This window comes from Mytilus californianus, unplaced genomic scaffold, assembly GCF_021869535.1.
Source record: "Mytilus californianus isolate M0D057914Y unplaced genomic scaffold, xbMytCali1.0.p SCAF_8, whole genome shotgun sequence".
Taxonomy (NCBI): Eukaryota; Metazoa; Mollusca; class Bivalvia; order Mytilida; family Mytilidae; genus Mytilus; species Mytilus californianus.
Genome location: NW_026262734.1, coordinates 16,120,865 through 16,143,254, shown reverse-complemented (window position 1 = coordinate 16,143,254; position 22,390 = coordinate 16,120,865). Strand labels below are relative to the sequence as shown.

Below are 22,390 nucleotides of genomic sequence, written 5' to 3'. Positions count from 1 at the left end.
GGAAAATGGAAATAAAAAAAGATGCGTTATGAGTGCCAATGAGATAACTCTCCATCCAAGTCACAATGTCAGGGGCGGATCCAGGATTTTATGTTTAGGGGGGTGCGCAAACTTTAATTTTCGCTAGGAGCGAGGCAAACATTTTTTTGAAGTAAAATTATCGAAATATTCTTTATTAAGCTGAGGACAACACATGCTTAGCAAATTAATGGGGGGAGCACGCCTGCCACGCCCCCGCCTGAATCCGCCCCTGAATGTGTAAAAAGTAAACAATTATAGGTCAAAGTACGGCCTCCAACATGGAGCCTTGGCTCACACCAAACAGCAAGCTATAAAGGGCCCCAAAATGACTAGTGTAAAACAATTCAAACAGGAAAACCAACGGTCTAATCTATATAAATAACGAAAAACGAGAAATACTTAAGAACCACATCAACAAACGACAACCACTGAAACAGGTTCCTGACTTAGAATATTAAATAATGCAGAAATCATTATAGACCGCCCTCCTCACCCAGACCCTCATATATAGAATAACACAACTTCACAATACATCTATTATTTACCCTATGGAACAAAAACCGTGAGACAAATTATATGTATCTATATGAAAACATAGTAAATGTAAATATCTAAGTGACTTTTTCAATTTCTACAGATAATTTTGTGATAGAGACAGAATGGGTGTGATGCTGAAGTCAATACTTGTTGGTCTGGTTGTACTGATTTTGTCCTATGTTGTCATAAGGTTGTTCACATTTATAAGATGGTACAAGAAAATAAAGAAAGTATTGTCAAATTTTCCAGGACCCAAACCTCACTGGCTGTTTGGTAATGCATTGCAAGTAGGTACTTTTCATTTATGTTCTCTGTAGATAAAGGTTAAATTATATGTTACAATTTGGAAGAAGAATACTTATTGCTATTTTGTGTATTTTTCCTTTGATCTTTTTGTTGATAATTTTTCTTATTGCTATTTAGTGGTATATATATTTCCTTTGATCTTTTTTGTGATAATTTTTAATTTCATGCTACTCGTTTGAGATGGACAATTATCGCAAGAAACTAAGGGCACATGTGCCGTTGTCAATGTTAACATCAACGATGTCATAGGCAAAATAGTGATAAACATATTATCAATGGTCTTTCAAACTGGAGAATGTTTCTCGGCCACATCACATCTCGGGGCTGTTGCCCTTTGATTAGATTGTAGCTGAGCAAAACAATCTTGTTTGAAAAAAACATCTATAGTCAATGATTATACGCAACATATCTTTTCATTTGTTTTTCTGTTAGTTGGCCATCAGACTCTAAAAAGGACTATCAATTATCCCTAGATCATAGACACCTACAATTATTCATGTTATTTGAAATTTAATTTTATTTATTCAAAACAAATTATGCTTGCTTATTATGACATTGGTTTATAGTAGTCATCCATGCCATTGTTAACATTATTTTTTTTGTAGTTGACTGATCATGACTATGCATGATAATTTTTTTCAGCAGGATTATCATAATATTCACCCCTTTGTCCATTCTTGTGCGAGTCAGAAACAAATGCTTTTGGATGAAATCTTGATTTTTCTTTGTTAACGGAAGAGGAAGAAGCCTATAGACTTTTGGGTCAATAGGTTAAAAATCAAGGTCACTGTATTATAGTTTTTTTTTGTTGAAAAATTTATATCCTGATGAAAATTAGTTTCTTGTGTTGGTTTGAAGTAACATTTATGAAGATGGAAGAAATAGGAAGAGGAAGAATCCTTCCTATAGATATTAAGGTCAAAGGTCAAGGTCACACCTCCAAAAAAATGACTGAAAATATAGAATTATGAGGCAATTAGTTGTGTCTGGGTGATTTCTTGAGGTACACATATTGGGACAATAACAAAACTTTTAAAAGTGGTACATGTAGATAGTAGGAAAGACACAGAAGCTATTCATTTTGAGGTTAATCGACCAAAGGGTGAGCAAAAGAGGCTAATGTAGCTCAAGGCTCTCAAGCAAGCATTTTTACATGATGACAGCTATATATAAATTTAAATTTCACCAGAATCTTGTGTATTAGATGCAATCTCTTGCAATTAGGAGTATTTTTTATTTTTTAGCAAATTTATTGGTCATGTGCCCCTGCTCCCTCTCTCCTCCCTTGGCTTGGCATTTTAGCAAGGGTCTCAGGAACCCATTCCTAATTTTTGTAAGGGTCACAAAGTTTTTTCTGTGTATTATGAATGTGGAGAAAGTATTTATATCAATTTTAAAAGATTTCTAGACTACTATGATTTTATTCTACCCCTGGAAACAAAGTTTGGGGTATCTAAGAATTAGGCTGTCTGTCTGCCCATCTGTCTGTTGGTCTTGATGAGCTTTTTTATCATTTGTTTGAATCACTTCAAGCTTTGTAGAAAAAAGGATCGTGATATGCAAATATTACCACGTGAAAGATTTTCCCACTGGTTTGAATATATATATACCCATATCTCTTTTCACTCGTATTACGTTTTTTTTTTGTAGATTGGATGTTTTCACGATTTTGTGTGTAGAAATCACGAAGAGTATGTAGAGAAACAGAATGCTAAAGCTTATACTTTCTGGTTGTTTATAAACCGTCCAATTCTTCAACTAACACATCCTGATACTATCAAAGTTTTAATGAAGTCTAATGCACCAAAAGCCAAGTCTGGAGCAGGATATTTGTTTGTGTTACCATGGCTTGGTGAGTATAGCTAGATCTTGTGAAGGACTCTTGTTTATGTAACCATGGATTGGTGAGTATAGCTAAATCTTGTGAAGGACTCTTGTTTATGTAATCATGGCTTGTTGAGTATAACTAAATCTTGTGAAGAATTCTTGTTTATGTTACCATGGCTTGGTGAGTATAGCTAGATCTTGTGAAGGACTCTTGTTTATGTTACCATGGCTTGGTGAGTATAACTAAATCTTGTGAAGGACTCTTGTTTATGTAATCATGGCTTGTTGAGTAGAACTAAATCTTGTGAAGGACTCTTGTTTATGTTACCACGGCTTGGTGAGTATAGCTAACTCTTGTGAAGGACTCTTGTTTATGTTACCATGGCTTGGTGAGTATGACTAAATCTTGTGAAGGACTCTTGTTTATGTAATCATGGCTTGTTGAGTAGAACTAAATCTTGTGAAGGACTCTTGTTTATGTTACCACGGCTTGGTGAGTTGTTTATAAACCGTCCAATTCTTCAACTAACACATCCTGATACTATCAAAGTTTTAATGAAGTCTAATGCACCAAAAGCCAAGTCTGCAGCAGGATATTTGTTTGTGTTACCATGGCTTGGTGAGTATAGCTAGATCTTGTGAAGGACTCTTGTTTATGTAACCATGGATTGTGAGTATAGCTAAATCTTGTGAAGGACTCTTGTTTATGTAATCATGGCTTGTTGAGTATAACTAAATCTTGTGAAGAATTCTTGTTTATGTTACCATGGCTTGGTGAGTATAGCTAAATCTTGTGAAGGACTCTTGTTTATGTAACCATGGCTGGATGAGTATAACTAAATCTTGTGAAGGACTCTTGTTTATGTAACCATGACTTGGTGAGTATAACTAAATCTTGTGAAGGACTCTTGTTTATGTTACCATGGCTTAGTGAGTAGTAGAAAGATTATGATGAATTTTGTTTATTTTATCATGCCTTAAATTTGTGTGAAGTTACATTTGGTGACATACTCTTGTTTGTGTTATCAATGATTGATGAGTAGTTTAAGAATCTAACACTAAAGGTTCAAAACAAAACATTATCATGTGCTCGTAATGGAATGGTGGTAATAGATACCATATTTTCAGTAGTGTAAGGTCAATATTTTTTTTCAGAAAGTTGACAGGGCTTTCTTATACTCCAGTTATACAGACTTATGTAAGACTTTTGTCTGAAATCCAGGTACAAATTATGAAAAAATCCAGGACTTTTGACTGTATTAATAATAAATTTTAAAAATCAGTCTATACTAATTTTACAGGAGACAGTTTACTAGTATCAGATGGACCAAAATGGGAAAGAAATAGACGTCTGCTGACACCAGGTTTTCACTTTAGTGTACTGAATGGTTACTTCAAGGTTTATAATGATGTAGCAGATACATTATTGGTAAGTATATGTACATTTATATATCTTATTCTCCTCAAGGATTCATATAGTCTTATTATACAAATCCTTGTTCTCCTGATACATTTTTTATATTGACCAAGTTTGATTGTCATTTCTTCAGGTGTCTTCCAAGACATTTGTTGTTGTTATATTGTTGCGTCTTTGGTTTCATGATATGTTAAAATTCTGCTATGATTTTAAGTTTCATTCTAGTTAGGATTATAATGCAAAATGGATAAATTTTGTGATTTCAAAGTCCTAACCAGTCTGCCAGGTTTTATTTTCACGTTTTTCAAACAGGAAATAAATGATTTTAAATTCCCAAGAATTTTGTTTATTTTCACAAGTGAAAAATGAAAGCTTACACATTATGGCAATCAGCTAGCTAGTTAGCTAGCTAGCCAGAGTACTATCCTTGATTTATTTTGTTTCTCAAAAATTAATTTGAAAAGAAAATGAAACTGAATGATATAATGAATAGATATTAAAGATAATTCCGTGTTTTTCTATGAGTTATATCTTTTACTATTGAAAATATCTCATTTTAATTTATTATATTCAATATAGGAAAAATTTGCAAATTCCTGTAAAGATGGTAAATATATAGAAATTTTCCAACTAGCCAGCCTGGCTACATTGGATACCTTACTGCAATGTTCTTTGTCATACAAAGGGAATGTACAACTTGTGGGGTAAGGTTATCTACAGGATTGTCACTTCCCATCACTTGGTTTATTATATACAACAAATACATATACTATAAAATGTATACACAGAAACATACCTGCCAACTTTTGAAAATTCCCATGGGTGTTTTAGTGCACAACATTTTCAAAGGATACAATTTTTGCGGTGTTTTTGTGTGCACTGTATTGAACTTGTACTCCATAAATAGTGTCATATCTTTTTATTTTCTTATGGTATACTGATGAGCTAATAAGCCCTTTTCTTCTGTTCATTTGCATGTTTTTGTACTTATATTATTGGGTATAAAAGATAGTACATGTAGCTATAGCTCAGGTAGAATACCAGTTTAAAAATATGGACAAAGAAGGAAATTTATCTGATTCCTAAGACAGTAATTTCAATAATTTGATAATAAGTATGACAGTCATTCAGGCCACCATAATCAATGTTCTGGTCTCTATCAGTCTATATTATTGCAGACTTCACAAAAGGCATGTTGAATTTGTCAGTCAGACACACTTTTCTTCTTAAACTGCATAAGAACCTTCTTGCAGATGAAAATTTGTCATCCATGATCACGATATTTACAATTCTGCCATACAGACAGAGTAGTACAACTCAAAATTTCCAAACAAATTTGAATTTTTCCATGTTTGCAATGCCTCATAATCATGAGAAACATTGATTTTGATTAGCCTATTAACATAATCACAAGGAACACCGATTTTAATTTGCTGATCACAATTGTTTTCCTTCTGAAAAGTTAAAAATCAGGAGCCAACAAACATTTTGCATAGAATTTCACAAAATCATGTTTAAGAGCTTTTTTCATGATCACGATTGTGCAATCGGGACAAGGGGTCAAAATCCTGTAGATCATGTCTAAATCATGAGAGTTGGCAGGTATGCAGAAAATAGTGTACCAATTGACCTTAAATCAGGATAGAGTGGTTAATCAACATTTTTATTTTGATTGAAGGGCAGGATCATTTTGGTGATAAATAGTGATTGGACATGAACTTATACCTATTAGCCCAAAAGTCCAAAACTTTATTGTCTGAATGTTGAATTGATGAATCAACTTGAAAGAGATTTAGGATGAAACCTGATATCAAAGTCCCTGCAATTTGTGTAAATTCTTTTCCTAAATCTAGCCTAAAATCGTTCACAAACTGTAAAGAAATCATAATAAAATTCATGAGTAGTTTCAATGTTGTATTCATTTTTTTCCAAAGTTAAAAGTTTGCATTTCAGTTTGGCTATGAATTAAAGATCTTTTTGAAAACTTGTACAAAAAACAAATAGAAATCAACTGAAACAAAATGAATCAATAAATTTACCTTTGTATTTTCAGTGAAAATCATCCATATGTTAAAGCTGTGAAAAGATTGGTGACACTGGTTTTAGCTAGAGCACTGTAAGTTACAGATTACACCATTTTTATACGCCCGTTTACGGGACGTATTATGGTATACCGTTGTACGTCCGTCTGTCCGTCTGTCCGTCCGTCTGTCCGTCCGTCCATCGTCAACATGTCGGACATTAACTCAAAAACGCTTTAACCAATTTGCTGAAAACTTTGGTGAATTGTTTATATCTATTGACGTGAGCTCCCTTTCGTTTTTTATAAATTTTAGATTTTACGTTTCCGAGTTATGGGGTTTTATTCATTAAAAAAAGGGGGATTTTCCAGTTTTCAGACAATAACTCAAGAATGCTTTCACCAACTTGCAAGAAATTTTGGTTAATTGTTTATATCTATTGACATGAGCTCCCTTTGGATTTTTATAAATTTTAGATTTTACGTTTCCGAGTTATGGGGTTTTATTCATAAAAAAAAGGGGATTTTCCAGTTTTCGGACAATAACTCAAAAATGCTTTCAGCAGTTCTCATGAAACTTTGATGAATTGTTGATATCTATTCATGTAAGCTCCCTTTAGAATTTTATAAATTTTAGATTTTACATTTCTGAATTATGGGGTTTATTCATTAAAAAGGGGGGGGGATTTTCCAGTTTTCAGACAAAAACTCAAAAATGCTTTCAGCAATTCGTATGAAACTTTGGTGAACTGTTTATATCTATTGATGTAAGCTCCCTTTAGAATTTTATAAATTCTATTTGTTTAGTCTGACAACAGATTTACTAAGTATTTCGCAACAGCACAGTGTATTGCACAACAGCAAGAAATCTTTAATTGAATATAAATTCAATTCATATAACCAACTTCAAGTTCTTTGACTACATTTATTCAGAAACCTATAATAGATGTATGTCAAATATTTAATTACAATCCAAATTCAGACCTGTATCAAGCTTGAATATTGTGTCCATTTTTGCCCCAACTGTTCAGGGTTAGACATCTGCGGGCGTATCCAGCTGCGCTCAGCGAAGCAGTTTATTTGTGTTTCATTTGATTTTGATAGAAAGAAGCAGGAAAAATGGTAAAGAGGTGGTTAAGTGTGTCTGTTTAGTACAAAGTAGGGTATATTTAATATTTTATCATCCTGAATATTCATGTAATATTTTGCCACTGATTATTAACCAGGGGTAGATCCAGAATTTTCCAAAGGAGGGTGTTATTCAAGAAAAGTGATGATATACAGCCGAGTGGAGTGAGACGAAAAGTGTTTGGACAATTTGTTGCTAAATATTCAAACAAATTGTAAGAAAAATGATGTATTTGAAAAACAAATTTGATGATGGAAGTGTGGGGGTGGGTACATTCTCTTTGTCCTATCCTGGATCCCCCACTGTTAGCCAACCACCAATCAATCAATCAATGATCTTGTATTATTTGATTCAGTACTTATCCTTCTTGTTTTCCACATCTCCTTTTGCAATGTTTAAAAAAATGGCAGTTAAGTATTTACTTTGAAATGAAGTTTATTTAAAATCTTTATGTACATTTACCTTGGTTTACAAAGTGAAAACAACATGTCATATAAGAAAAAAAACATTTATTTCCTAATAAAACAACACATTCCAAAATAAGAAACTGGTTTCAAGAATTTGAGCTTGTATAAAATCAAGTTGGGTTTTATTTTAAACCATTATTTTGTTTTCAGGAACATTTTTCTGTACAATCCAGTCTTGTATAAGTTGTCTTCTAGTGGAAAAGAATTCTACAAACTTTGCGACTTTGTTCATCAGTTTTCTGAAGATATAATTGCAAAGAGGAGAAAAGAATTGGTAGGTAAAAAATCATTTATAATTAGAAATTTATTCTTCATCATACCTGCCAACTTTTCATATAAGTACAGGAGAACCTAATGTATCTCTTATACATGTCATAAGTGTTTTCAATCAAATATTCTGTGGTTTTGAATTATTTAACATACACTTAAAAGCCGTGATGTATTCACTTCAAATAATTGAGGATTTGAAATGTCATGTCTGATAAACACCTCTCATGGGGAATATCCGAAATTAATCAGGAAAGTTCACAGATTTGTTTTCCGTTGTAAAATGCTGCTAATCATATAAATAGAAATCCTTTTCATTTGCAGTCTGAAAATCAAGATTCTCAGAAGAAAACGCAGTTAGATTTTTTGGACATTTTATTAACAGCAAAAGATGATAATGGCAATGGACTGACAAACAAAGAGATCAGAAATGAAGTAGACACATTTATGTTTGCAGGTATGATTTCATTTGTATTGTATTTTAATGTAGAATTTATATATATGTGTCTGGGAAAGTCCAGGATATCACTCTATTTAATGGAAACCTAAGTGTGTCTATTTTGTCTAGTTATACCCAACGCTATAAAGTATAATGCTTTATATCAGATTGCATACTCACTTGGATAAAATTGAGAATGGAAATGGGAAATGTGTCAAAGAGACAACAACCCGACCATAGAGCAGACAACAGCCAAAGGCCACCAATGGGTCTTCAATGCAGCAAGAAACTCCCGCACCCGGAGGCATCCTTCAGCTGGCCCCTAAACAAATATGTACCGGTATACTAGTTCAGTGATAATGGACGTCATACTAAACTCCAAATTATACACAAGAAACTAAAATTAAAAATGATATATGGTCACATATGATAACATAAAAACGCCTATTGATTTTGAGATCACTATGTCTAAGATTAATATAGCTGCTAAAATAGACGGGGGAAAAAGTGCAGAAAATGGGTTTCAGATAGCTCCAGAACATGTGTTTGCACGGAAACATCCATATGTTACATGTGTAATGAGAGAAGAATCCCTATGGAATTTGGGATCACTGCCTCTAAGGTGGAGGTCATTGTTACAAATAATACATTGAAGTTAGTGCAGAAAAAGTGTTTCCAGACAATTACCCCAGAATCTTACATGGGATTGAAGCCCGCCTTTTCATGAATATTTATTAGATCGTATTGACCAATCCAATTGTAAGATATGAAAATGGAATACATATGTTACTTAAAGTAATTTGATTAGAACTGGTCAGTTCAATTTTGATTTTAGATAGATCTATTTGAGCTAATCTGGTAAATCATCTTCTTCCTGTTGAAAGAAAATTAGTGAACATTTTTTAAATTTTTGGTGTAACACTTGATAACCAATTAATATTTTTAGTAGCTTGATATTGTAACAAACCCATATCTGAAACTTTTGGCGAGTCAAACCATTGTAAGAATCTTAAATTTCATCTCTTGAATAAGAAAAGGTCATTGATCTAAGTACACATGACAGTTATTCCATATCTTTTTATTGAAACTGTAAATGTAGATTGATTTTTGAAGGTCATGACACAACAGCAAGTGCCTTAAGTTGGAGTATGTACAGTTTAGGAAAACATAAGGATATACAGGATAAAGTTTATAGAGAGGTCAGAGAGGTCATTGGAGATAAAAAATATATTGACAGGTACTTATTGGAATATATTGCTTTGATATTACTATATACTTTTGTTTTTTTAAAATGGACCAAATCAATTTGAAATTTTTCCGTACACCTCACTCACAGGCACTTGTCTCTGAAAAAAATTGTATAGGTAAAAAAATTTCAGAGACAAGTGCCTGTGACTTCACAAAAGGTTATTCAGCCTTTATAAAATTATTTTATTCAGTATGGAAAACGCATGTAATACAGTAATTATTCTTTTTTGTTTGTTTTTTTGTCATGATCCACGATGACGATTTTATTATGTGTATAAAAGATATTGACAAGTCATTTGATACTGATATTCAAATATAAAGTCAAGCTTTAAATTAAAAAAAAAATTGAAATTGTTTGAATAAAAAGAGATTGAAAGAAAAAGCACTGCAATGACAAAAAATAATCGAAAGACATCTAGAGGGCTACATACGATCTTCAACAATAGACGGGTGTCTATACATGCTATAAAATATTTATTTATAAATTTTCCTGTATAAAAGTTGTTAATAGATGAAACAAAAACTGTCAAAGTCAAAGATCTTGCCATCAACATCAAATTCTTGAAATGACAAACAAAACCCATAAGATACATCATTAGATATTCACTGACAAGGTTCCTGACTTGGGACACGGACATTAATTCAATCTGGGTTATTTTTTGCATCTCAACCCTCCCCCTTTGAAAAATATCAATCATTGGACCAATAAAAGGTACATACAAAGAATTAGTACAGGGAAAGCTAACTTTAAAGTAACGATATTATATATACCCGGTAATATTAAATCTCTTTTTATCAAAACTGCAAGTACAAACAAAAAATTAATAAACGATATTATACAGCATCCAAGAATGCTGTCTTTGGTCATTAACATCACAGTAACAACCTTTTTCATAAACTTTTTTTTTTTATTTTTTTTTATTTTTTTTTTTTTTACATTGTACATACTTTATTGAAAAACTTTCACATTTTTTAGTTTGATACATAAAGTACCGGCACCTTATTTATTAAAGTATTACTTAGGAAAAAGTTTTATGTTATAGCAAAATATAAGAAATAAGGAGAAAAAGTCAGAAAAAGCTCCCCCAAAACACTGAGTATGGCTTGCTCTTTCTACTAATACTCGTGGTAGTGTCCTATTTCAAGGAAATTTTCTCTTAAAATGTGTTTTTGAGACTCAATCCACTCAGAATATTTCATTTTTGCAATATTTCACTGAAATAGCATGAAATTTTAACAAATGAGAGTACATACAAGGTCAAAGGTGCATGTGCAGCTTCCCATATTAGGTGTAATACCACCATTGTTTTTCCCCTATTAGTCTTTGTTAAAGTTGCACTTTTCAAAAAATTGTGCAGAATTTATCTTTATTTCAAATAAAGAAATACTTGGCATGAGTAAAGTTTTTTCTATCCAGCACTACAGACAAAATTTCACATAACATTTCATTGCATATAAGATAATAACCATCACTGGAAGTTAACCAATCAAATTTCCACTCCTTTCTTTCCTGTTTACAAGCTTTGGTAACCTCAAGTTTCCAAAATATTTTAAAGAAACACTAAATAAAAAAAGAATGGTGCTTTGAAACACCCAAGATATATGTTTATGACTCAGAAATATTTTACCGCAATGAAATGTAGGATTAATTTCCTACAACTGTCAAATTCAAGGGAATATTTTTTTTCAACCCTTTTTCATATGCAACTAGATGTGATTACTATGATTTGGTGGTATTAAACCTTTTATAAATTGAGTAGAATTTGGCTTAAAACTTTCAATTCTTGTTTTTCAGTGATGATATTTCAAAAATGAAGTACTTAAGCATGTTCGTAAAGGAAGTATTACGATGCCATACCCCAGTCCCTACAGTTAGTAGGATGTTACAGGAACCTTGTGTGGTGGAGGGGGTAGAATTCCCAGAAGGCAGCATTTTTGGTCTGAGCATGTTTGATGTTCACCACAATTCACACATTTGGCCTGAACCATGGGTAAGTGTTTGTATATATTAATACATAAAGGGATCTAAATGGCCATAAGTTGTGTCAAGCTGTGACATATTGCCACAGAAAAATCGGAAATTCCTTGAAAAATAAACCACTTTATAGTGAGTAAAGAATATTATTTGAAAAGCAAGTCTACAAAATTCTGCTTTAAGGATCATACACACTAATATAATAAGAAATACCTATAAATGATTTCATATGATGAATTCATAATTAATCATTCAAAACAAGATGTTGTGTAGTGCCCATTAGAAAATCCCATAACAAAGGGTTATTATTAGTGAAGGTCTGGATCAGGGGTCCTGCATTTCTTTGTTCTTTAATTTTTTACGTCGTTTTTCTCTATTCTTTATATTTTTTGCCCATTATTCTCTATGCTTTATATTTAACACCCCATTATTCTCTGTTCTGTATTTTTTGCCCTATTTTTTGTCTATTCTCTATTTTTTTGGGTCCTTTATTCTGCAACGATTGCCCATTATTATGTATACCCGTCCAGACCCTCATTAGAAGGCTGTAATAGTTAATGATATTAAAAGGGGTGTTTTATTTGTTGTTCATATGAGGTATTTTAAGCCACAAAAATGTTCTCTGACGTAAGTATTTTGACAATTTGTTACTACAGTAAGACATGTACAAGAGCTTCTTTAACATGTATTTTCAATGATTCGAAGAGCCCCTTGGTATTATTAATAAACAAATGTGGCCCATTCAAAATGGTGCATATTCAAGATACAATGTATTCTACCCTACAAATTTCTCTCACTTCGGACTGTGCCCTCAGAGAAATAATCTTTTACGGTTGACAATTCTGGATATTCATCCTTTTCAAGGTCCATAATTATATATTCTCAAAGAAAAAAATAGTATAACATATAAAAAATAACAACAACTCTAACATCAAACTTGTTGAAATCTACATCCATTTTCTGACACCTTTTTGAACTAAAAACCAGAAGTTAAATTCCTGTATTAAGCAGTTTTTGTCTGGCCTTGACGGAGTCAAAAAGCGAGACATTGGTATGCTGTTTCCGGCGTCGGCGGCGGCGTCAACAATGTATTAGTTCGTGATTAGGTCTAGTTTATGGTGAACCACTAGTGGTAGGTCAGTGATATTTGGTATGCAGTTGTATTAGCATTAGCACATCTCATTACCATAGAGATTATTTGGCCCGCCCCCTCAGTCATGGTCTATTGACTTTGAAACTTTGCTTAGTTTACATGTAATAGTTTGTGATTAGGTCAGTTTATGGGGAACCATCAATGATATTTGGTATGCAGTTGTATAAGCATTGGTATATCTAATTTCCATGGAGATTATTTGGCCCCGCCCCCTCAGTCATGGTCTATTGACTATGAAACTTTTGCTTAGTTTTCATGTATTAGTTTGTGTTTAGGTCAATTTAAGGGGAACCGTTAGTGGTAGGTCAATGTTAATTGGTATGCAGTTGTATAAGCATTAGCACATCTCATTTCCATGGAGAATATTTAGTCCTTACCCCTCAGTCATGGTCTATTGACTTTGAAAATTTTGCTTCGTTTGCATGTATTAGTTTGTGATTAGGTCAGTTTAAGATGAACCGCTAATATTAAGTCAATGATATTTGGTAAGCAAATGTATTGGCATTTGCAAGTTTCATTTCCATGGAGATTATATAACCCTGACCCTCTCATTATGGTTCATTGAACTTGAAACTTTTACATAGTCTACAAGTTAATGTTTGTGTTTAGGTTTGTTTAAAGGGAACGACACATGAAAAGTCAATGGTATTTGGTATGCAGTTGTATTAGCATTGGCACATCGCATTTCCATGAAGATTGTTTAGCCCTGTACCTTCAGTCATGGTTCATGGACTTTGAATATTTGCATAACTTACATGTTAAAGTATTGCTATTTTAATTTCAACATTTGCATTATCAAAATAACAAAAAGGCGAGACATATCTCTGTGTTAACAGTTTATTCTGTATAAGACCTGTATTAACGACCTGTTCTCAGTCAAATGGAATTGTATTAACTGGACAATTATAATGTATTTAAAGACATTAGTTAATTAATGGTGTAATTAGTCCCATTAATAAGACAATATTTCACCCTATTATAAAGGACTGGATTAGTTGTAGTTTGATTGAAGATAATTTGTGTGGAAGACTCAACTACCATCACACATGTATGGACTAATACATCTGAGACAACATCAACTAAAACACTAGAAAATATACCAAATTTATTTTATCAACTTCTTTGATGCCCTGTTTTTCAGTCACTAGCATACTTATACATCAATCCAGGATGCAGGGAGTATTAGTTCAGCTTAGGGGACAGTTCTAGTTTATATAGACTGCAAAATTTTAGAATCTTTTAGAGTTTAGTTTAAATAAAGTATTGTACAAATTTTACATGTCATATTATTAAAACATTTCAGGAATTTAAACCTGAAAGATTTGAAGAAGACAAGCACCATGAAATGGACCCTTACAGTTTTATACCCTTTTCAGCTGGGCCAAGGTAAACATGAGTTATCTCCCCATGATTATGATTTCAAACATATTTAATGGTTTCTAGTCATGTAAAAAGTAAAATCACAAAAATACTGAACTCCGAGGAAAATTCAACAGTAACTTTCTTAGCTGTACCATGATAAATATAATGAATTAATCAGATTTTAGACAGAAAAAACTAAGGATGGTACACCTATTCTAGCTTGACCAAGGAAAATATAAGTTATCTCCCCATGATTCTAATAATGGTGTCTTTAAGTAGCTTTCTTAGCTGGACCAAGAAAATATAATTCTTAAATCAGATTTTAGACAGACAGATCTTAGGATGGTATCCTAGTATTGTACCATTTGTTAATATGAATCAGGTTTCAGGCAGACATATAGTTACATCTAAAGTTGTACACTTTTCTGAACTATGTCAAAATATCTCCATCACATTCTATTTAAATTTCATCAAATCAACATGTCTTGCTTGGGCCGCCATTTGATATTTAGAGACAAGAAAAGTCATACTTTACACATGTTCAACAACATACATCCAACTTACAAAACTTTAGAGAAGTTTATAATTATAACATACCTTAACCATGACAAGACAGCAATAAGTATTGAAATGCTATTATATTGAAAACTTGGAGATTTTTTACTAGAAAGTAACAAAACTGATTTTTTAACTGGGTTTTCCGCAGGAAGAAAGTGGTGTAAAACAACAAATATCAATCAATCAGTCAAAGAAAAGTAGGATAACTAAATTTGGTCAATGAGAACCTTGCAAAGTCTACATGTCTGTCAGATAGATTTCACCTGACAATGATCTGATTTCATGGATTAGTTATCAACTTTATTAATGTTCGTGTCTCAGATACTATGTGCAGTTGGTCAACTTTATTGGATGCATTGAATGATTGTAATTTGTAAGGTGTACATGTTTATCTGCCAGGATCATCTGACCTTGACTTCTTTTGTTATAAATGACTGGTCAATGTTAAATTTTTGTACTTGGATGTTTCTGAGTAAGCAATAGGTCAACTATGTTTTCTATTTATTGTGTGCGATTTTGTTCCATGTACATTTACTCCATATCCTTTTATTTTCTATTGATTTTAGAGTTTTTCTCTAGTGCTATGTGGAGGCAGTAGAACGTATCCCCGTGCTTGAGGTGTATGCTCTTATAATATTTACAGTTATGGTGTGCTTGTTCATGTGAGAATTTCTCATATTAATACACCGTAAAAATTTCATGTTTGGCTTTTTAATATTTTCTTAATTTCTTCAAAATACTGGTCTGGTCATCTGTTTTATATATTGCCCTTTCATACTATTTAAAACTGCTAGGTTTTCTTACATATAATTCTATGTGCCCCGTGCTGTCTATCATTTGTTGTTTAGTTTTATACATATTGTCTTTCATTTGTTGCTTCAAATGTATTGGTCTTTTGTTGGGCAATGTATGACAAATATATGTTGAAAAACCTCGCACGTAATTATAAATTATGTAATTCATTGACCGCTCCCGACATGTGTAACTTCAAAGCATATTTTAGCGGCGATCAATGTCTTTCAAAACTACTGCACTTTTCTTGTGTCCCTGGTGCTTTCGACTCAAGAACTGTTGTACACAAGCATCGCACAAGTTGGCACTCCAAGGCGGGTGGGGAGCAAGCAGGTGAGCTGTGGTTTATTTTTGTCGATCCTGCGACTTTTGTCGCAGAAAGCTCGTCATAGGGATAGTGATCTGGCGGCCTTAACTAACTTTTTAAAAGCTTTATATTTTAGAAGGTAGAAGACCTGGATGCTTCATACTTTGTATATAGATGCCTTATGTTACGAAATTTTCGTCTGTCACATGTCCATTATTCTTGACCTCATTTTCATGGTTCAGTGACTACTTGAAAAAAAAGTTAAGATTTTTTGTAATGTTAATTTCTCTCTTATTATGAGTAATAGGATAACTATATTTGGTATGTGCGTAATTTGCAAGGTCCTCAAGCCCGTCAGACAGTTTTCACTTGACCTCGACCTCATTTCATGGATCAGTGAACAAGGTTAAGTTTTGGTAGTCAAGTCCATATCTCGGATACTATAAGCAATAGGTCTAGTATATTTGATGTATGGAAGGATTGTAAGGTGTCCAACTGGCAGGTGTCATCTGACCTTGACCTCATTTTCATGGTTCAGTGGTTATAGTTAAGTTTTTGTGTTTTGGTCTGTTTTTCTTATACTGTATGCAATAAGTCTACTATATATATTTGGTGTATGGAATGATTGTAAGGTGTACATGTCCAACTGGCAGCTGTCATCTGACCGTGACCTAATTTTCATGGTTCAGTGGTCAAAGTTAAGTTTTTAAGTTTTGGTCTTTTTTTCTAATACTATATGCAATAGGTCAACTATATTGGTGTATGGAAATATTTTATGATGTACATGTCAGTCTCACAGGTTTTATTTGACCTTGACCTCATTTTCACGGTTCATTGCTCAGTGTTAAGTTTATGTGTTTTGGTCTGTTTTTCTTAAACTATAAGTAATAGGTCAACTATATTTGTTGTATGGAAGGATTGTAAGCTGTACATGTCTGCCTGGCATGGTTCACCTGAACTCATTATTTATGGTTCATTGGTCAATGTTTAGTTTTCTTGGTTAATTCTGTTTCTTAGAAACTATAAGCAATAGGTCAACTATATTGTATTGAATGATTGTAAGGTGTACATGTATTTCTCATTTGGTTTATAGACCTTGACCTCATTTTCTTGGATCATGTTAAGTTTATGTGATAGTTGTAGTAAAGCTTTATATTTAGGACTATCAACATCATATCAATGGTTAAAGAAGGCGAGACATTTCAGCTTGTGCACTCTTGTTATCAATAGTACCGCTTAAGTCGACGCTAGGGGCCGTCTTGACCTTGTTGTAGGGTATGAATGATTCGTTCATTGTTGAAGACCCTACAGCAACTCTCAAGATGAAGAACAGGAATAAAAGCCCTGTTCATTGATAATTTTCAATGTTTTCTATGTATTGTGTGCGATTTTGTCCCATGTACATTTACTCCATATCCTTTTATTTTCTATTAGTGTATGGAATGATTGCAGTTAGAACATGTCTGTCTGGCAGTGATAATCTGACCTTGACCTTATTTGCATGGTTCATTGGTCATTGTAAACTAGACATCGTTAGGTCCATTTTTCAGATACTATAAGCAATAGGTCAACTATAGTCAATATTTGGTGTAAAAAATGATTATAAAGTGTACATATCCATCTTGCAGGGTTCATCTAACCTTGATTTCATGTTCTTTTGTCAATGTTAAGTTTGATTGATAATGTTGAGTTTATGTGATATTTTAAAGACTTTTAACATAATATGATCAGTAAAGTAGACAAGACATTCCAGCATGTGCTCAGTGTAAACAGTATTACTGATCTGTTTTATATTGTAAAGCAAATAAAAATTTATGAAAATTAAACATGTAAATATTTTGTACAAAAACAATATACCCAATATCACTTTTTACTCATACCGGTATTTATTTATTTCTTCTTTAGGAATTGTATTGGACAAGCATTTGCACAGCATGAAGAAAAAGTTCTGATTGCAAGAATAGTTAACAGGTATGTTATCTATATAATTTAATGTTATAAATATATCTTATGGGTTGAGATTTAAAAAATAAATACTTTAAACCCGTCACATGTTCAGGTGCCTATCCCAAGTCAGAAGCCTTGCAATCGTTGTCTTTATTCCCTTTTCGGGGGAATTTGATGTTGTTGGCAGGATTATAGTAGTATCTGTTAAAAATCACAACCTTTTTTTAGAGCTTGACGTTGTATAGACACCAGTTTATTGTTGCAAACTGTATATTGACCTAAAGATTTTTTTTGTGATGTTGGGTTGTTGTATGCTCAACATCTCCTTTTATATAGATATCTATTACAGAAGGATAATATATTGTGATCAATGGAAGTCGGCCATATTTAAATCATAATGCTTTAATTTACAGATTTGAGATTTCCTTAGATCCTGATCACAAGGTTGAACATTTCATGGAGGTTGTTATGAGAGCAAAGAATGGAATTATGGTCAATTTCAAAGAAAGAAGCTAAAGATTATTTCAGGACATGTTTATCTGAAAGTGTTATAAAACTATTTTTTTTAAAATATTCTATTGCTAACCAAATGAAACTCTTCCACTGTCATCTCCTCTTGGTCAAGGTATTTAAACTTTTGTCAGTTCAATTGTCCCATAGAACAAATACAATAGCTATTGTTCTCTGAGTAGTTTATTTACTGGGACCTTTTAATTTCTTCTGAAAAAAAATCCCTCACTCATTGATTAATTTACCTGAGTAAAAAATTATCTTCTAAGTAGATGAAAATACATGTATCTACTCACAAAACTGTATGAGCTGTTGTATTCATTCAATATCAATAATATATTTTCAATCTGTTCAATATGTACACTGATTTAATCATAAAAGGTTTATTTCTGACAAAATTGTTAACATTATTCCTATTAAAATTTGATTTTTTTTTTTGTGTTCGCTTAGTTATAGAATACATTTAAGAAGGCTTATTTAAACATTGTCATTTTCCAGTTTTTATTTGTCAAACATGGTCGGGCATAATTCCATAAAAGTGATAATATACTTTCTAGATAAATTCTATGACGTTTTTATGCTAAAAAAAAAACATATAAACTGTGAGAAACACGAGATTTTTTAATTTTTTTTTGCAATCAATGGGGTTGCAAGCATTAAGACCCACATTCCTGTTACTAGTCCATAGGTATGCCATATCTATGAATGTTTATTTTATGCTTGTCTACATTTAGACCCACATTCCTGTTCCTAGTCCATAGGTATGCCATATCTATGAATGTTTATTTTATGCTTGTCTACATTTAGACCCACATTCCTGTTACTAGTCCATAGGTATGCCATATCTATGAATGTTTATTTTATGCTTGTCTACATTTAGACCCACATTCCTGTTACTAGTCCGTAGGTATGCCATATCTATGAATGTTTATTTTATGCTTGTCTACATTTAGACCCACATTCCTGTTACTAGTCCATAGGTATGCCATATCTATGAATGTTTATTTTATGCTTGTCTACATTTAGACCCACATTCCTGTTACTAGTCCGTAGGTATGCCATATCTATGAATGTTTATTTTATGCTTGTTTACATTTAGACCCACATTCCTGTTACTAGTCCGTAGGTATGCCATATCTATGAATGTTTATTTTATGCTTGTCTACATTTAGACCCACATTCCTGTTTCTATTGTCAGGAGCTAAATAGAAAAATTTTGAAAGCTCATCCAACAGTTCATTTAGATTTATTTGGCTCAGGACTATTTGAAAAAAGTTTATTAGACCAACCAATGAAGACACTTATTTACTGTAAGTTCAGATTGTTTTTTTTTAAAGGGCTTTAATTTTAGTCATACAGAAGCTGGTTTATATTTTAGTGTGTTTTAAATTGTAAAATTTACAACAAGTATAATGTTGTTTGTATTGTTTTACATGTACATATTATAATTTTACTCGAGATCATTTTTCATAAATTTTTGTAACTGTTTTTGATACATATAAACTTATATTTGTAATCAGTATTTTATCATATTATGATGATTTAATTTTATTGCAGATATTATGCACTGTATCTGTATCGTTGTATCAAAGAGACCAATTCTGGTTTTAATGCTTGACAGGACTTTGCACCTGTGCACTTTTTTTTTTAAAGTCTATGTCACCACAGGTCTAGTGAGACTCACGCATTTTCATGCTTATTTGGCGGCATTTTCCTTTGATCTATTGTTTTTTCTCTTTGATCTATTGTTTTTTCTCTTTGATCTTGACGATTTTGGCCAAATCTCACGCATTTGCATTATTAAAAGTTGGCAGAACTGCAGGTCTATTGTGATTTAGCCTAAATCTGTGAGTTGATTTTTGTTATATTCAGTACATGATTTCTGTGGATGTTATCCTAGATCGATTGCTCTTTGTTGTTTTTGTATTGTTTTAAAATGTGTTGTTATATTATAAACTTGATTTCCTGCTGTAGTCTGAATTTTTTCTGTTGTAAATGTATAAACTTTTCCAGACCAGTTTCCAAATCAGTTAGGTATATATACCTGGGTATATTTGTCTTTCCAAAATATGTTTTAGACAATCATTGTCATGAAATTGAAACTTGGTTGTATTAAGAAAGTGAATTAATTGGATAGCTCATTGATAATCTATTAATTTTGGATTATTATGATTTGTTATTCTGTAATAAGGTTGATAATGTTTTAATGGTTATGAAAAGTATTAAATTTTACATTATATTATATGTACATTTTTATTTCATATGTTATTGACAAATAATCATGTATAAATACAATCAATTGGTTAAATAAAATGTTACATTATTGAATTTTAATTTGTCTTGTTGACTTTTAAGCTCAAACCTCTACTGACAACAATGTAGCCATTTCAGAATGAGAGCAAGGTGAACAGTATATAAACTCACAAATATAAATAATTTAACTGCCATTTCCACTTCAAAATGAAAGAGGTCAAGGAGATGAAGAATTCTCTTAATTGAATTTTCTCATGTTATTGCAAGGCCTTTTATAAATGTACAATGCATGTACACATGTATGGCTCATTTTTAACTCAGGAGATCTTATCTTCTTTATGAGTATGATATTGGAAGGGGCATATCTTTTTTAATTTCTTCAGAAAGTTCTATATTGGTATCAGTGATACTTTTTATGACCCAGCCACAGCATTAAGTGTTACCCTTGTACGTCTGTCTATACATACATCCCAAAATTAGTTTCCGTTCTCTTACTTTAGTCCTCAACCAAATGTTATGAAACTTATACACAATGCTTATTATTATAAAACACAGATCAAGTTCGAATTTGAGTGGCGTCACTTCTACCATTCTGGAGTTGTGCCCTTTATATATGGAAAAATTGTTGAATTTTTCATTTGCGTTCTCTAAATTCAATTTGCCTCAACTAAATGTTATGAAACTTTTAACCACAAAACTCAGATAAATTTGGAATTTGGGTGGCATCACTTTTATCGTTCTCGTGTTATGCCCTTTTTTAACGTTATTTGCAAGAGGGGGCATCATCTGTGTCCAATGGACACATTCTCCATTTACTTTAATGACATATATTAGTGTTTGTGTTTCCAATAAGATACACCCCTTAGCTAGGTCATATTTGAAAATTTCCTCAGGTCAAATGGTTACTTTTGAGCAAAAAAATTGCAAAAGAAATAAAACCTTTCCCCAGAAATAGTTGGTCTTTATCAGGCTATTTACAGTTTTGCAGGGTGAACTCTCTCATTAAACAAAATACAATAGCTATTGTTCTCTTATTCAATTGGAACTTTAAATTTCTCCTTGAAAAGCCCATCATTCCTTGAATAATTTACCTGAACAAAATTGTTTACTCCCAGTGATGAAAATACATGGTATGCACTTTTCTAACGTAATCTCATTGCCATTTATCCCATAAAACTCAATATAATAAATAATATAATAAAAAAATATTAAATTTTACGACTGCCAAAACCTAAACTAGAGGACACTGGATTTATAAGTGATGAAAAAATGTTCTAATGCAAAATCAGGACAAAAAAATATCTGCATTCAATATTATTGATAATAACAATTATATGATCTTATATGCCACATACGAATCCACTGCTTAAATCAGATGTGCAAGTCCGAAAAAAACAACTTCTATGTCATTTCCAGACACAACTTCCAACATTACCAGTACAATTTCATCTGCTCAAGAAATGTTTGGACAGTCAATTATATACTCATTTATGCCATATGAATATCCACAAATGTATAACTACCATCCTTATTATCATACTCAATATACTGAGCAGCTGTCATTGCCAACTACACCACCACTACCAAAAGGATCACCACCTAAGAAACTTATTTATACTATACAAAGTTTGACTTTTTTCAAAATATGTTTGTGGTTTAAAATTTTAGTGATTTCTATTTCATGACTTCTAAGTGGAGATAACTCGTGTGAAATCAGTGTCATCTTCTTTGAAACTTGTGTTTGTTAGCTGTTTACTTTTTTTTATCACTTTGCACTTTGATGACTTGACTGTGGTTCTTGTACAGCAGTTGGTTAAATTTCGGACCAGAATTATTTGATGAAACAAATTGCAAT

General features: G+C 32.3%; 1 protein-coding gene across 1 annotated transcript; it reads left to right on the top strand.

Moving 5' to 3' along the window:
* The first annotated feature begins 3,203 nt into the window (after positions 1-3,203).
* On the top strand, positions 3,204-20,616 carry LOC127711337 (cytochrome P450 4F5-like). The gene is made up of 12 exons (XM_052217363.1): positions 3,204-3,310; positions 3,993-4,120; positions 4,688-4,812; positions 6,162-6,224; positions 7,875-7,998; positions 8,316-8,448; positions 9,544-9,667; positions 11,474-11,669; positions 14,110-14,192; positions 17,731-17,796; positions 18,186-19,950; positions 20,105-20,616. Exons 1-11 carry the CDS (start codon positions 3,247-3,249, stop codon positions 18,286-18,288), a joined length of 1,209 nt encoding a protein of 402 aa, XP_052073323.1. The 5' UTR covers positions 3,204-3,246; the 3' UTR covers positions 18,289-19,950; positions 20,105-20,616.
* Positions 20,617-22,390: the final 1,774 nt, after the last annotated feature.

Coding starts and splice junctions, on each gene's coding strand:
- LOC127711337 (XM_052217363.1), top strand. CDS start 3,247: ATGAAGTCTAATGCACCAAAAGCCAAGTCTGCAGCAGGATATTTGTTT. Junction 7,999..8,315: donor CAAAGAGGAGAAAAGAATTG/GTAGGTAAAAAA, acceptor TTTCATTTGCAG/TCTGAAAATCAAGATTCTCA. Junction 17,797..18,185: donor ATTGCAAGAATAGTTAACAG/GTATGTTATCTA, acceptor TTTAATTTACAG/ATTTGAGATTTCCTTAGATC.